The sequence below is a fragment of the Sus scrofa genome, chromosome 17, assembly GCF_000003025.6.
Source record: "Sus scrofa isolate TJ Tabasco breed Duroc chromosome 17, Sscrofa11.1, whole genome shotgun sequence".
Taxonomy (NCBI): Eukaryota; Metazoa; Chordata; class Mammalia; order Artiodactyla; family Suidae; genus Sus; species Sus scrofa.
This window is the reverse complement of record NC_010459.5, coordinates 52051755-52068292: the sequence shown is the minus strand read 5'-3', so window position 1 is coordinate 52068292 and position 16538 is coordinate 52051755. Positions and strand designations below refer to the sequence as shown.

General features: G+C 41.5%; 1 protein-coding gene across 3 annotated transcripts in view; it reads right to left on the bottom strand.

The window, feature by feature from the left end:
- Positions 1 to 16538, bottom strand: part of PTPN1 (protein tyrosine phosphatase, non-receptor type 1) — a 69648-nt gene that overhangs the window by 18455 nt on the left and 34655 nt on the right. For 2 of the 3 annotated variants that reach the window (XM_021077276.1, NM_001113435.1), the window contains exons 2-3: positions 5977 to 6067; positions 1144 to 1244 (exon numbers count right to left, since the gene is read on the bottom strand). In XM_021077276.1, coding sequence (XP_020932935.1) covers positions 1144 to 1244; positions 5977 to 6067 — 192 coding nt within the window. The remainder of the gene's footprint in view (positions 1 to 1143; positions 1245 to 5976; positions 6068 to 16538) is intronic. The other variant, XM_021077277.1, reaches the window with a different exon arrangement.

Here is a 16538-nt window from a genome sequence, read left to right as displayed (position 1 = left end):
ACGCCAGAGCCACAGCAACCCCAGTTCTGAGCCAAGTCTGCGACCTACACCACCAAAGCTCATGGCAACGCTGGATCCTTAAACCACTGAGTGAGGCCAGGGACCGAACCTGCAACCTCATGGTTCCTAGTGGATTAATTGGATTCACTTCCACTGTGCCAAAACGGGAATTCCTTAGTCTCCAAGTATTAAGCAGAGTTATGATGTTTGCAATCACCCTATAACCCAAAGCAAATGTAAGACTGATAAAAGTGATATGGAATGAGAAAATGAAAATTATGATTAAAAAAAAAAAAAAGGAGTTCCCGTCTTGGAGCAGTGGAAACGAATCCTACTAGTAACCATGAAGTTGTGGGTTCAATTCCTGGCCTTGCTCAGTGGGTTAAGGATCTGGTGTTGCCATGAGCTGTAGTGTAGGCTGGCATCTGTAGCTGGAATAGGACTCCCAGCCTGGAAACCTCCACATGCTAAGGGTGTGGCCCTAAGGAAAAAAGAAAAAAAAAAAAAAAAAAAGAGAGAGAGAGAAAAACCTGGACCAATTTATTTACAGGTAGCAGATTAGATTGAGACTTGAGAACATTAATTAAAAAGAAACTCCTTTATCCCCTTTCCCACGCATAGTCTTCAGGTCATATACCAGTAAGTGTTTCGCAAAAGGTCAGCTATTAAACCACTTCTATGATTTTTTTCCATAAAGATGCCAAAAGCCAATGGGAAGGTCAAGTGATTTTGCACGCTTGTTTACACAATCTAATCACCCGCCCCTCGCCTGCTCCCACTGCCAAAGAAGGAGCACCAGGCAGAGGAATTCTGAATGGCTATCTAGACAAAGATTCCTGATGCCCTGAGGAGGGTTATAGGCTCTTCTCTAGGTGCTGCCCCTGTCAACAGCCCAAAGGCACCCCTGGCATTTTACTGCTGTTTTCTACAAAACCAGCAATGCCATGCTTCCCAGAAAAGATTCATGTCACAACTAGACTGAATCTCTGAAAGAAGGCTTTTTCCTTCCCTTGTTGTTTTCCTGGGTTGTTTAAAACCTGATCTTCTACAAGAAGTGGCAGATTTTAACTGAGGTTTAGATAACAGCACTCTAACACCAACAAACACAAAACTATCAAAGAAAAATTCACACAATCTGTTTACCTGGGTGAGAATGTAACTCCTTTGGGCTTCTTCCATTTTTATCAAACTAGCATTGATATAGTCATTATCTTCTTGATGGAGTTTAATCCGACTATGGTCAACTGAAAGGCAAACCAGAACTGAGGTTAATCTGGAGGACTCACACTGTCTGCACAGGCAGCACGCGCCACAGGGTAAGCAAAGAAGGCGAGGTGGTGGCACCAGGCGCGTTCATGTTGGCTGAGGCCAAGCCTCACTGAGATCAGTCATCATCATGAGAATGACTAGCTCTCTTTTCTTTTTTTGTAATTTTTAATTAAAGTATAACTGATTCACAATGTTCTATCAATTTGTGATGTACAGCAGAGTGACCCAGTCACACACATATACATATTCTTTTTCTATTACCTGCCAGAACGGCTGGTGTTTTCCCAAAGATTTTTGGAAGTATTTGAAACATAACACTAAATAGCAACAGAGACAAACTACACTAAAACACAGATTATGTACTGTTTGGGAAATCTGTTTTTAGGCGATATTGTCTTAACGTAATGATATTTATTACTGTCCTCACAACTCCAGAAAACTGGGAAGAGGGAACGTCAAGGGATCTGTATTCTGATGCCTATTACATACATACGTTTAAAGGTTAAAAAATACAGTGGCTTCAGATTTCCTGTCGTGGCTCAGTGGTTAACAAACCCAACTAATAACCATGAGGTTTCGGGTTCAATGCCTGGCCTCGTTCAGTGGGTTAAGGATCCCGAACTGCCATGAGCTGTGGTGTAGGTCACAAACATGGCCCAGATCTGGCGTTGCTATGGTTCTAGCGTAGGCCAGCAGCTATAGTTGCAATTCAATCCCTAGCCTGGGAACCTCCATGTGCCGCAGATGTGGCCCTAAAAAAAAAAAAAAAAACAAAACACAGTGGCTTCAATCTTTAAAAGGGAACAAAATCCACCCCAATTCCACCCAGTCCCCAGAGCTCTTGTTAGTAAATGAGCTGAGTAGGTAAGACTTAGGACCACACCTCAACCTAACCTATGCCTAATGGTTTGAAGACTAAATGGCCTAAGTAAACAGCAATGTGAAAGGTTATACCTTGAATTCCTTGACACGGGATTTTTTGTTTTTTGTTTTTTTTTTAAGTTCAAGAATAACATAAATGTAATAATCAAAGACAAAAGAGTTTAAGTGGAAAAAATAAACTCTGAATCCAAAACACTGAAAGTATATATATTTTTTTGTCCTTTTTTTTGCTATTTCTTGGGCCGCTCCTGCGGCATATGGAGGTTCCCAGGCTAGGGGTCAAATAGGAGCTGTATCCTCTGGCCTATACCAGAGCCACAGCAAAGCGGGATCCGAGCCGCGTCTGCGACCTACACCACAGGTCACGGCAACGCCGGATCGTCAACCCACTGAGCAAGGGCAGGGACCGAACCCGCAACCTCATGGTTCCCAGTCAGATTCGTCAACCACTGCGCCACGATGGGAACTCCTTTATTTATTTATTTATTTATTTAGTCTTTTTTGAAAGTATATTAAATGTAACTTTCAGAATAGTTTATTTTTTTAAATTTTATTTATTTATTTATTTATTTACTGGGCTTTTTGTCTTTTCTCGGGCCACACCCATAGCATATGGGGGTTCCCAGGCTAGGGGTCTAATCAGAGCTGTAGCCGCTGGCCTACACCACAGCCACGCCACATCCGAGCCACATCTTGGACCTACACCACAGCTCACGGCAACGCTGGATCCTTAACCCGCTAAGCAAGGCCAAGGATCGAACCCGCAACCTCATGGTTCCTAGTTGGATTCGTTAACCACTGAGCCACGATGGGAACTCCCGTTTTTTATTTTTTTACTTTTGTCTTTTTAGGGCCACAACTGTGCCATATGGAGGTCCCCAGGCTAGGGGTCAAATTGGAGCTGTAGATGCCAGCCTACACCACAGCCATAGCAATGTGGGATCCAAGCCGCATCTGTGACCTACACCACAGCTCACAGCAATGCTGGATCCTTAACCCACTGAGCGAGGCCAGGGATCGAACCTGCCTCCTCATAGATGATAGAATCATTTCCACAGAGCCACAATGGGAACTCCGAGAACAGTTCTTAGGAATAAATTCATATTGGAAAGATTTGCCCCAAGTTACGAAGAAGCCCAGCACTTTTTTTCTCCCCTTTTACTATGACTTTGTTATAAAAGCTATGGTTTCCTAAGGGCCACTTTCCTCATCCCACTAGTATAGCTAAAAAGAGCAGGTGGGATTACACTTAGAACGTATAAGCAATGAGGTTCCACTGTACGGCACAGGGAACTACATCCAATCTCTTGGGGTAGGCCATCATGGAAGATAACATAAGAAAAGGAGTGTACATATGTATGACTGGGTCACCTTTGCTACAGAGCAGAAATTGGCACACCATTGTAAATCAACTATAATAAAAACTAAAAAAACCAAAAAGAGAGCAGGTGGTTATTTTTATTTCTGGTACAACACAAGGGATGATGAACTCAGGTGATCATCCATAAATTTCTCCCCCTGCCCAGTGGAAAAGGAAAAATTAGTGGGAATAAGTGGTTTGAGACTTTGTTCTAAAGGGTCTCAAAGAGATGTTTTTGAAAATCAGTCACTGTTTGGAATAATGTTTCTCATCATAGAGGGTTAATACAAACTGAAACACTTGGGTAATATTTAAGTGGGTCATGGAGATAAGAGATCTCAAAAAAATTATGACTGGCACTGGTGGTTATGTGAGTGGACTCACACAGCACTGGGTGGGGACTTTGGGCAAACAACTTATCGTCTGAGTGCTGGGTTTTCCACCTGCCAAATGGAAGCTAACAACAATCACTTTGTCCCTTGAAACATTTCCCCCATTTCCTCCACAACCTTAAAAGCAAATTACTTTTTCTACTGAAGATGGAGAAAGGGGAGAAAAAGAAAAATATAAAGAGTGAGACTGGACAGGGGTGAAAAAGCTTTTCAATTGTATCTCTGGAAGAATATTTTATTTTATTTTATTTTATTTTATTTATTTATTTATTTATTTATTTGCTATTTCTTTGGGCCGCTCCCGCGGCATATGGAGGTTCCCAGGCTAGGGGTTGAATCGGAGCTATAGCCACTGGCCTACGCCAGAGCCACAGCAATGAGGGATCCGAGCCACGTCTGCAACCTACACCACAGCTCATGGCAACGCCAGATCATTAACCCACTGAGCAAGGGCAGGGACTGAACCCGCAACCTCATGGTTCCTAGTCAGATTCGTTAACCACTGCGCCACGACGGGAACTCCCAAGAATATTTTAAATGCTGTTTTTTTTTCCTCTGTAAAACTGGTTCATAAAACCATTTAGATGAGCACTGATCAAAAACGTTGAAAAGGAATATTAAAGACAACATTAATGCCTAATTCAGAGCAAGTACAGCAAAAGCTGCAGACCAAGGGCCCCGCCGGCAGTGCGTCAAAGATTCCAACAGTGATTGTTCTTTCCAGTTCAGAGTAGCTGCCCCAGAGCTTCACAGCAGAATCACCTGAGAAGAGGTTACTAGCATTATTTTTAAATAAAACCTATGAGGTGCAATGACCTATAAATCAAGAGAACTGGGCACTGGGGCAAAATCATGCGTCACGTGACCTAGAACTGTACTTCAGATGGTCCTGGCGGGTACCTTCAGATAACAGCCGTCACAACCACAGCTAACACTCATGAGCAAGACACTGGGCTAACTGGCTGATGTTACTTTATTTCATCTTTACACAATCCTGAGATCTGTGTGACTCCTGTTTGACTGAAGATCAGAGGAAAGGTCAACCGGCCTGAGGCCTCTCAGCTCTGAGGGGGAGAGGGAGTCACCAAGCCAGGCAGGGACCTCCAGGCTAGCAGTCGGAGGCAGCCTGCTCTGTGCCCACGCAGGTCCAATTTACTCCCCTTCCAGGGGCCTGGGCACTGCACAATTCAGGGCAGGGGACACTGCCGACTCTCCTGCAGGCGGGCACCAAGAGCTGCCACCAGAGCCAGGCACAGTGAGCTTCAGCAGGCTTGAGGGAGGTGCCTGGCTGAGGACTGACCGGCTGTATCTCCCGTGTTCCTGGCAGAGAACACTGCCATGGAGCTGTCGGCACCACATCCCTTGCTGACTGATAACGGCCACATGGAGGTGAGTCAAAAAGTCCTCTGTGGCCTAGAGAAAGGGGCAAAGTTCATGTCCTTTACTCAGCTCCAGTTTTTCTTACTTGATACAAATTCTAACACATTTGGTTATTTACTTTTCCCATCACTGGACTGAAAACCAATTACACAGAAGGCAGAAAAGGCGGCCAGCAGGCACACTGAGAGCTAATAGCAGGAAAGAGCCAGAAAAATGACGATGGCGGCAGGCAGTGGGTGTCGGGTCAACAAGCAGAGCTGCGTCTTTAGTTGAGGAGGTGAAATGCTCCCCCCCCTTAATGCCTGTAGGGCACCATTATAGTTCATTACAATGCTCAGGGTCTAATAATACTGTTGCTGAGTCATCCAGAAGGGGTTCTATTATGCCTGTGACACTCTGCTTCAGCTGGTAGGAAAATGATTCATCACTGAAACAGTCAAAGCTAAAAAAAAGTGCTTTGAACTTAGCTGAATTTTCCAGAAACTGAAACCTTACCCCTTCTACAAGGGTGGAAAAATGAACCATTACTATAAGTCTCTAATGCCTTTATTATAGGAAACAATCAAGTCATAAACCTTTACTGCTGCCGACTTATTACCAAACCCTGGGCTAAAGGAACCTTGACTGAGAGGCCCTGCAGCTGAGGAAGGGCTGCCGCAGTGGAAGCAGGGGAACAGCGACGTGGATACTTACAGGGACTGACATCTCTGTACCTGTTTCGGTTCTTGTTCTTGGGAAGCTTGGCCACTCTACAGGGGAAGTCACTGGCTTCGTGTCGGATATCCTACAAAAAAAAGGATAAAGAGTTCTCTCTTGAAATCTCTGGCATCAGGAATTCATCTAGATGGTTAACTGAGCATGGGCCATGTGCCAGGCACTGAGGAAGACCTAGCCCAGAACCAGACATCAAAGGGAGCCAGGCAGGGTGGGAAATGCAAGGTGCTAATTCAGAGGCACAAGGTCATGGGAGGAAAACTGAAGAGGAACGACTGCACGCCTGGGGTGGAAGGAAGGGGCATGGGGCTGAGAGCTGGAAAGATGAGGAAAAGGGCTTGGGGGCAGGCGGGGGGGAGTTCACATCTTTTGTAGGAACAGCGAGTGAGCAAGTGGGAGGAATGACAGCTGGCCAGAGTGCACAGGTTGGGATAGGCCGGGTCTTGGAGAGCCTTCAAGGTCAGGCCTAGGAGTTCCGCCTGTAACCTTTTGTAAAGCCACTGTTATCAAGAGCAGAGAGAACGCCCTTTTAAGCCAACAAACCATCCAAATGCTTTCCTAGGAGACGTAAACAAATCCCACTGTACCAAAGTGTCAGGAAGACCAAGTGCCTGGACTCATAGGAGACCTGCCTTGTGCCCCTGCTAGACGGCTCACATATCTAATTCTGCTCTCCAAAATCAATACCATAGTTACATTTCAAAATCTTTAAGTTTATATTTTACTATTACTAAAAGACAAGTCTGCACAACAATGTGAATGACTTCATGCCACTAAAGTTGTATACCTAAAAATGGTTACAACGGTAAACTTTACGTTATGTGTATTTTACTACAACTTAAAGTGCACTTCTCTGGAGGGAGAGCAGATCCACTGCTTGCACGGACGCAGCTGTCTGAGGGCAGCTGGATCTCTGCTGCCCCCCCCCCCCCTTCTGTGCTGCTGGGTACTGCTGCCTCACACCTCTGCAGAAATCTGGAGGCTGATCTTCTAGAAAATATAAATCAGGGGGTAGAGTGGTCTCTAGATGATGTGAGCAGACAAGAGGAAAGACCAAAAGATGCTATCGTAAGGGTATGTAACTAACAGTCCCCCTGGCACCTTAAAGGCCCCATGGTCAGGTCTGTGCTGACAAGCCCCTTACACCTGTTCAGAGCTTGCTGTGGGCCCTGTAAGCCCCTACTCTTCATCCTGCACAGACCACTGATTATAAGATGTCAGAGGAAAGAAAGTCTCTAACACAAAAGAGATTTAAAAGAAAAACAAAGCTGCGGGGGGGAGGGGGGGAAGCCCCTTGGAGGAAATAAACTACAGAGAAATGAGAGCTTCAAAAAACATATTATTGGAGTTCCTATTGTGGCTCAGCAGTAACGAATCTGACTAGTATCCATAGGGCACAGGTTCATTCCCTGGCCTCACTCAGTGGGTTAAGGATCCAGGGTTGCTGTGAGCTGTGGTGTAGGTCTCAGACTCGGCTCGGATCCCATGTTTCTGTGGCTGTGGTGTAGGCTGGCAGCTGTAGCTCCGATTCGACTCTTAGCCTGGCAACTCCCATATACTGCAGGTGCAGCCCTAAAAAGACTTTTAAAAATTATTAATATACTCAGAAAGATAAGATACTGTATCCATAGGTTATGAAAAGGACGTTACATAAAATAAAAACGTCTCTTGGAATGTAAAAACAAGATGGCAGAAATTATAAGCTTATCCAGAGTCTGAAGATAAAGGTAGAAAAAAATCCTTCCAGAAGGTAAAGTCTAAACAAACAAATAAATAACAATAATAGAAAATGAAACAAAAGGAAAGAAAACACAAAAAAATAGTTCAAGGAAACCTCCCAGATATATCAAGTGTTCATCAAAATGATAAAAAAAAAGACCCATACTGAGGCACATTAATCATAATTCCAGAATCCTGCAGACAAAGAGAATATTCTGTAAGCTTCCAGGAAGAAAAACAGTTCACTTTCAAAATATAAAGTGATCAGAATGGCTTCAGATTTTGTAAGAACACTGAAAACTGGATGGCAATGGAGCAATGCCTTCACAATTCTGAGGAAAAATGATGTTCAACCTAGAATTCTATATAAAGCTCAGTGATATCAAGAGAAGGGACAAGAAAAACATTTCTAGACATGCAAGGTCTCAAAAACTTTACCACCCCTGCCCCCCTTTTTCAGGAATCCACTGGAGCATGTCTTCCACCAGAGTGAAGAAATTAACTAAGAAAAAGAAAGATGTAAGATATACAGAAAAAAGTGGGCGGTGTGGGGGGGAATCCAACACAAGAGCAGAGGCACAGGAAATTTCCACAGAAGCTATGACGGGGGAGCACCCAGATGATAACTCTGTACCACCCTAGGAAGCCAGCGGCCAGATCGGACCAGAAAGACTCAAGGGATGGATGTGTCAACCACATGCCTTGGTCCACAGTACCAACGGCGATCCAACGAAACCACCAGAGAGAAACAAGGCGATCTCAAATTCAGAAAACAGGGAATCCAACTGAGAAGCAAAGCAAAGAAGTCTCAAGATGGTAGCTGTGTGGCAGCTTATAGACCAACTGGCCCAGGCAGGAGAATGGAAGTCTCCAGCAGGGAGACCTCCAAGACCAAAACTGAAGCTGAGGAATCGCCTGAAATCGCTCTGTGCAGTCAGGAGTCATGAGCCACATGTGACACTGAGAGCACTTGAGATGTGGCCGCTCTGAAAAGAGATGCTGTAGAAGTGCAAACACTTCAGATTTTGATGACTTAGTGCTAAAAAAAAAAAGGAAGTAAAATATCTCAAATATTTGAAATATTAACTATCGGTTGAAATAACATTTTGAACACATTGGGTTAAGCAAATCATACTATGATTTTCATCGGCTTCCTTTTACCTTTTTACTGTGGCTACTAGAAAAAGTAAAATTACATGTATGTGTGACTGGGTCACCTGGCTGTCCAGTAAAAAATTGACAGAACACTAAACCAGCTATAATGGAAAAAAATAAAAATCATTTTTTAAAAAAGTAAAATTACATATGTGAGTTGCATTGTACTTCTATTGGATAGGACTGCCTGACCTTGTGGAAAATTGTTCTAGAGGCTACTAGAAGGTATGGGTAGAATTGGCAACAGGGAGAAAGATAACTAGGCAAATACAAATGAAAAAAACAAGGCAATTAACTACAGGAAAATTTATTTAAAAGGAAATAGTACAACACTATTTGTGACTATGTGCCAAGGAAAATAATGTAAATAATGAATAGTTTTATTTTTATTATTTCTATTTTTTGTCTTTTTTGCCATTTCTTGGGCTGCTCCTGCGGCATATGGAGGTTCCCAGGCTAGGGGTCTAATCGGAGCTGTAGCAGCTGGCCTACGCCACAGCCATAGTGATGCGGGAACTGAGCCTCATCTGCAACTTACACCACAGCTCACGGCATCGCTGGATCCCCAACCCACTGAGCAAGGCCAGGGATCGAACCCACAACCTCATGGTTCCTAGTCGGATTTGCTAGCCAATGAATATTGTTTTAATCAAAACGTATAACATACTGGGAGAATGGGGAGGGAGGAAGCAAACAATAGGGAATGGCTATTTAAGAAAACTAAATTCTCTACCTTTAGGAAAGATTAATTCCAAATTTATCATTTGATTAATGAATCAAAAGATAAAGATTTTCCTTAGAAATATGGAAATAAATACAAGGTAGAATCAGTAGAGTTCAAATCAGTCATCCATGGGAGTTCCCTGATGGCTCGGCGGGTTAAGGATCCAGAGTCATCACTGCTATGGCTCTGGTTACAGCTGTGCGGTGGGTTTGATCCCTGGCTGGAAACTTCCATGTCATGGTTACGGCCAAAAAAAGGATAATTATCCATGAAGAGAAAGCCTGGGGAGTCAGGCACTGTGGGAAGCAAATAACTATTTTATTTTTAAATTTTTTATAATTGTTTATTTTTAACTTTTAAATTTTAAATGATTTTTATTTTCTCCATTATAGCTGGTTCACAGTGTTCTTTCAATTTTCTACTGTACAGCAAAGTGACCCATTCACACATACATATGTACATTCTTTTTCTCACATTACCATGCTCCATCATAAGTAACTAGATATAGTTCTCAGGGCTGTACAGCAGGATGTATTTTCTTATAAACCTGTCATTGTACTATTTAACTTCTTAAACCATATATACATTCAACTTAGATTTAAAAAATAAAAAAGAATGAATGCCCACATTCTGCTATTCTACTTATTTTAAAAGTGGCAAGAAGGGATTTCTGACTTTTGACTCAGAGACCAGCCAATCATTTATAAGCAGTGTGATAGATTATAAACCCATTTGGGATTAAACAAATTAGTCCAGTGGTAACATACCCATCACATCATTTATGGATGAGATTAAGCTTTCAAGGGAAATGATACACAGCACAGAAAAATGACCTGAAGGAAAAAAAATCTGTTTTAAATTTCTTGTTCTACTTATTATTTGGAAGCATTTAGCAACAGGTACAAATTTTGCTTTGTGAGGTGAAACAATTCATCAGTCCAGCTGGTGTAAATGGATGAAGACAAGAGAAATAATCGACATGGATAAACCACTAAACTAACAAATACTCATCCTGAGGAAATAAAGGCCAAAATATCAACATTCGTGTGCAACTGATTTTATCCAGCCAAAGGATTTATTAATCTGAACCTTTTTGGTGAGAAAGAGAACATAGCAAAACTTGGAACTATCTAATGAAAATATTGGGAAAATAGTAGTTATTCACACAATACTTTTTAAAAAATACATTGCAAAATTAAGATATACCCAGAGTAAAATGCACAGATCTTATGTGTGTAGTTCAATTAGTTTTTTTTTTTTATACCAACCCTGAGGTGTAATTCACAATCATATGGTATACCCAGTTGAAGTATTTCTCTACTTTAGAAGGGCACAGAGAAATATATGCATGCTCTTAAGACAAATGTCAAATTTCATTCAGTAAAATAAAATGCCAGGATTATAGTCTTAAAATTGTGGAGTGATAAAGTACCTTTAAAGTTAAAAGTACCAATAGCGGGGAGTTCCCGTAGTGGCTTAGTAGAAACGAATTCGACTAATAACCATAAGGTTTCGGGTTCAATCCCTGGCCTCACTCAGTGGGTTAAGAATCTGGTGTTGCCGTGAGCTGTGGTGTAGGTCAGAGACTCGGCTCGGATCCTGCATTGCTGTGGCTGTGGTGTAGGCTGGCAGCTATAGCTCTGATTCGACCCCTAGCCTGGGAACTTCCATACGCCGCAAGTGTGGTCCTAAAAAGCAAAAAAAAAAAAAAAAAAAAAAAAGTAACCATCAACAGTGGTTTAGAAGAAAGTAGACAGACTACTGTACCATAAAACTTTGCAAAATTACAGCAAAACAAGATTTCTATATTCTAAAACTGTATCAAAAAAGTAAGCTAACTTTCTAACAGCTGTAAAAAAGCAGATCACTAATGAACAAGTTTAAGGAAATTTCTATCACAAGTATAAAGTATCCCAACATCTCTTATTACTTCTGCTCAAAGATTAAATAATCCAAAGTACATAAAATTTCCACATAGAGAAAATAAAATAAAGGTCATAAAGCTGATGATGAAAAAACGAACGGTGGGTAAATTTAGAAGCCAAGTCAAAAAGGAAATGATAAACTTGCCATGAAACATATTCCCAGAAGTATCCTCTAAAAAAACAAACAAACAGCAAACAAAGAAACAAAACCACTGAACATTTCAAGGATCATTCAAAGGGTACCTCATAATTTCAGGGACGGGATCACATGCAATGAGAATTTTACTAGTGGGAAATTGAATATATCAGCAAATAGATAACCTATCCGTCTCCTTCCCTCGGCTAGTTCTTTACTGGCTTTCTAAGAGTCTACTTCCTATTCTTAGTGTAAATTTCAGAAATGTGATAGAATTAAACAACCTACGTAATAGATGTCAAACGTTCATGCTCTCCTAGATAATCAATCTGATAACGTGCTACCGAAGCAGGGCTCAAGTTTGACTAAAGATTACAGGTTTAAATTACACTGTATCATTTTATACAGGCATTGGGCACCTCAAATGATCTGAATCATCTCTGTAATGGCTCATTTTTATGAAAGGAAAAAAGCAAGTTCTTCCATAATTATGATTTACCTGGGCTACAAATGCCTGATAAAGTTTAAACACAATATATGAACTGGTAATCTCAAGAGGCAAGGAGGTGAGCAGGGCAGAAAATGACATTACCGGAATAATTTCTCAAGGCAGTTCTTAATTTCCCATCTTCCCACACTCACTAAACAAGATAACTGTTGACCTCCCAGTGAGTACAGAGGGTAACATCCTTATAAAGCTCTGGTAACAGAATGAACAAGGGCCCAGAGTGAATCAATTTCTGTATTTATGGGAAAGCTCATTATCCATTATTCAAATACCTCCCAAATTCAATTAGGGAAAAAGTCAAACTTGGGTGAAAAGCTGACAATTTTTCTTTCCTTTTTTTTTTTAATAAGGGCCGCACCCATGGCATATGGAAGTTCCCAGGCTAGGGGCTGAATTATAGCTGTAGCTGCCGGCCTACGCCACAGCCACAGCAACACCAGATCCGAGCTGCATCTGCAACCTACACCACAGCTCAGAGCAACACTGGATCCTTAATCCACTGAGCAAGGCCAGGGATGGAACCCGTGTTATTGATCCTTGTCTGGTTCCCTACTGCTGAGTCACAATGGGAACTCCAAAGCTGATCATTTTCCACTTGAGATTTCTATTTTTGAAAACACATAGGCATAAAAACCAGTCCAGCCGTGCAGAAATATTTGCACGTTTTATAGCACTTTGCTAAGTTAAACCTCCTGATTTTGGTTTTAACGCCCTTTTCTCTTCAGTCTCACAAAAGGGTGAATGTCTCTTATTGGCTCCATGGTAAAACACACTATTTCTCTTAAAACTACTAGGTGAGTGATGAGGTGGAGCCAGCAGAGTGTTAAAACTGGGAGTCTGCTGGAAAGGGCCTGGCCTTTCACCTCTCTCACCCCTCCTGGCCCAGGCCCAGACCCAGAGTAGGCACTCAACCTAATTCTAATGACTGAATTACCGAATGATTCCAAAAGTCCCCAAGTAAAGAAATAACAACATTTGCAGCAACATGGGTGAACCTAGAAATTATCATGCTAAGTGAACATCATATGCTATCACTTACATGTGGATGATAAAAAAAGGACACAATGAAATTCTTTGCATAACAGATATTGACTCACAGACTTTGAAAAACTTATGGTTTCCAAAGGAGACATTATGGAGGGATGGGCTGGGGTTTGGGATGGAAATGCTATAAAATCAGGTTGTGATGATCACTGCACAACTATAAATGTAATAAAAATTCATTGAGTAATTAAAAATAAAGTCCCCAAGCTCAAAAAGTCCTTAACTCTATACCAGAATGTTTCGTCTTAGGAACAGAGATGCTCTTGAAAGGGAATCTGTTTAAGCAAATATCTGATTCCATCCTGCTTTCCAATAATTTTCATTATTATTTTGCTTTGAAATTGAGTCACACAACCTTCTGACAAGAGAGTACCAAAAATGCTTAACTAAAACACGGATTCAAAGCAGAGTTATTTTTAGATGCTTCAGCCGGCACTCTGTTTTAAAAGTCTGAAAGACTTTAGTGGTACCTTTCATTTGCCGGAACTGCAGTGCGGTACAAGTCCCGCAGCACCTTCGACATCTTCTATGCGCCCCTGTCCCCACATCCCGGGTAACAAATGGTTGCCTAATTTGATTATTCCAGCCTTTCTTCACCTAGTACTTTAGGGAAGCTACTGGCTCTCAAAAACAGAGAGGCAGAGCTAGACTGAAGGGAAATGCAGAAGTACAGTAGAGGCAACAGCTTAAAGTACAGTAAGTGAACATATAGGGCGTCCACTTCCTGGAACTGGGGCAGCAGAATCACCACTGAACAGGGAGAGGTATACAGACATGGGGGGGGGGGGGCCGAGCCGAAAATGTTAGAAACCAAATCTTTAAAGAACATGTGTGGAACAAACTCTGCTACTTCTAAATCTCATTTTAAACTAGAGTATAAAATTTTTCTATAACGAAGTATACTTTGAGAAATATAAATGATCAAAGTCAGAAGTTCAGTGTCTTTCAAGTTGAAAAGCAATGCTGTATTCTTTACCTACACAAGTTAATGGGCCAATATAATTTACTACAAAAACCTTAGGAAAATAAGTCATATACTCAATATTGTTAAATGTGGAAAACTACAATACCTAGATAATAAAGAAAAACTTAAAGTTTAGCTAACTAGTACCAAGCCTACTGTGATTTAAAATTTATAATGGATATGTACTTAATAGAAAAATATGCTGAAAAGTAAACAAAGAGCCTGAGTCTTCTGTGGTGGGTGAAAGAGAAGGACAGGAGGGAGGACGGAACGAAACCAGTCAGCAAAGGCAGCAGGATTTACAATAACCATCTCTGCCTGGTCATCCTGGACACTGGTCGGGGGTAAAGTTAAAAGATAATGGAGTTACAAAACATTAACAGAACAATCATGTACGTTTGGAAAACAAGATGGAAAAAAGCATAATCAAACTGCTTTACAAATTCCCCACAAACGAAAGGATGAAGGCAGGAATTCAAGGTGTGGTGTACCCTTCACAAAGTCAGCAAAGGGAACAACTGGTCTGGAGATGGTGGCACCGATTTCACGCTCTGACATATACCCTCTGCTCTGAATACAGAGTGATAGTCAATTAAACATAAGAGAAAAGCAAAACGGCACAGCTAGGCTCAAAAAACAGAACAAGAACAAATGAGCAAAACAGGCTTCCCACTCAAAATGATCTGCAAGCATGATACCAAAAAAAAAAAAAATAGAAGATGCCTCGTTCTGATAAAGATATCCAACAAATCAACTAGAAAAACAAATCTATTTCACATGAAATTTATCATTAGCCTGTCAGGCACTTTAAAGAGAAAGAGATTTGAGATTAGGGATAAAGGAATCATGGATAAAAAAGTACTCTATAGATATAGGGAGGAATGAAGTCAAAGTCAGTAGCCAGTGAAGAACTGTATCTTGGAAATGAAATTGACAGTGAAATTTAAAAAACAACAACTAAACTTAACAGACGAAGATAAACTCAACACTGAAAAAAGGGTGGGTACTCTGAAAGCTAGTACAGCGGACCCAGCGTGAAGAAAGAGGAGATGTGAACGAGCAGTGCGAGGACACAGGACACAGAGGGCCCAGCACACTCCTAAAAAATAAATCAGGACCCAGACACAACAGGGTTAGAGTAAAGCTGCAGAATATTAAAGATAAAAAAATATTCAAAGTAAATTCTAATATCTTTTGGAAGCTTCCTAGACCTTGAAAATTGTCGTCCCCCCCTTTTTTTTTCCCGCTTTTTAGGGCCTCACCCACAGCACATGGAGGTTCCCAGCTAGGGGTCAAATCGGAGCTACAGCTGCCGGCCTAGGCCAGAGCCACAGCAATGCAGGATCCGAGCCACACCTGCGATCTACACCACAGCTCAGGGCAACGCCAGATCCTTAAGCCACTGAGCAAGGCCAGGGATCGAACCCGCAACCTCATGGTTCCTAGTCGGATTCGTTTCCACTGTGCCACAATGGGAACTCCCATCTACTTAATTTTTAACAACTCTATGGTTATATATAGCTGAATAGTTAACAAAGAAATACAAAAACTGCATTTTCAAATATCACTTGTCTTTAAACCTTATTTTTTATAACCCTTAAAGTATCTGCTTTTATTTTGTATTTTTCAAATCGCTTATGTTTTCTGTTAAATGTCATGACTTTCACCTTGGGCAGAAATCAATAGGCAGAAAATGAATCAGACTTACAGTAACTGATGTCACTGAAACATATTGGAACAAGTATTTTTTTAAATGCTGAGAACCACAAAACCATTCCTGTAAGAGAACAGTTTTAAAAACTGAATCCACTTTCACTTCTGTTTTGTTTACCTTCTGCTTTCCATAAGGATAGTTTAAGTGTTGAGGTCCTGGGGTTCTGGCACTTTGCCGGGGCCAGTGGTACACTGACTAAGGACACAAGTAGTTGGCAGACATCTGAAAGTGGAAGGTTTACACCTTTCTTAACAAGGAACCAGACTGCCAACCACCAGCTCCCTCCCACCACGGTTAATTTCCCCAAGCCCAGCGGTCACAGGGACGGACTGCAGGAAGCCACACGACATTCCTACTCTGAAATAACTGAGAACACACTTATGAAACTGATGATGTTCTATGTATAATGTGGGAGTGTAAATGGGAGGGAAGCAGAGTGTCAAAATGAAACTAGTTTTGGTTAAGAATTTCTTTAATATTCCAAGAACAGTACAAGATTGTTACCATAACCAAAGAAAAGGCTTTTGCATTATTGTTCTCAACAAAATGAGTGTTCTATATACTTTCTAGATGTAAATGTAGTTTTCTACAGACCATTTCAGGGATTAGGGATGATGAAGGAAGACATGACCAATGCCCCAAAGCATTATGA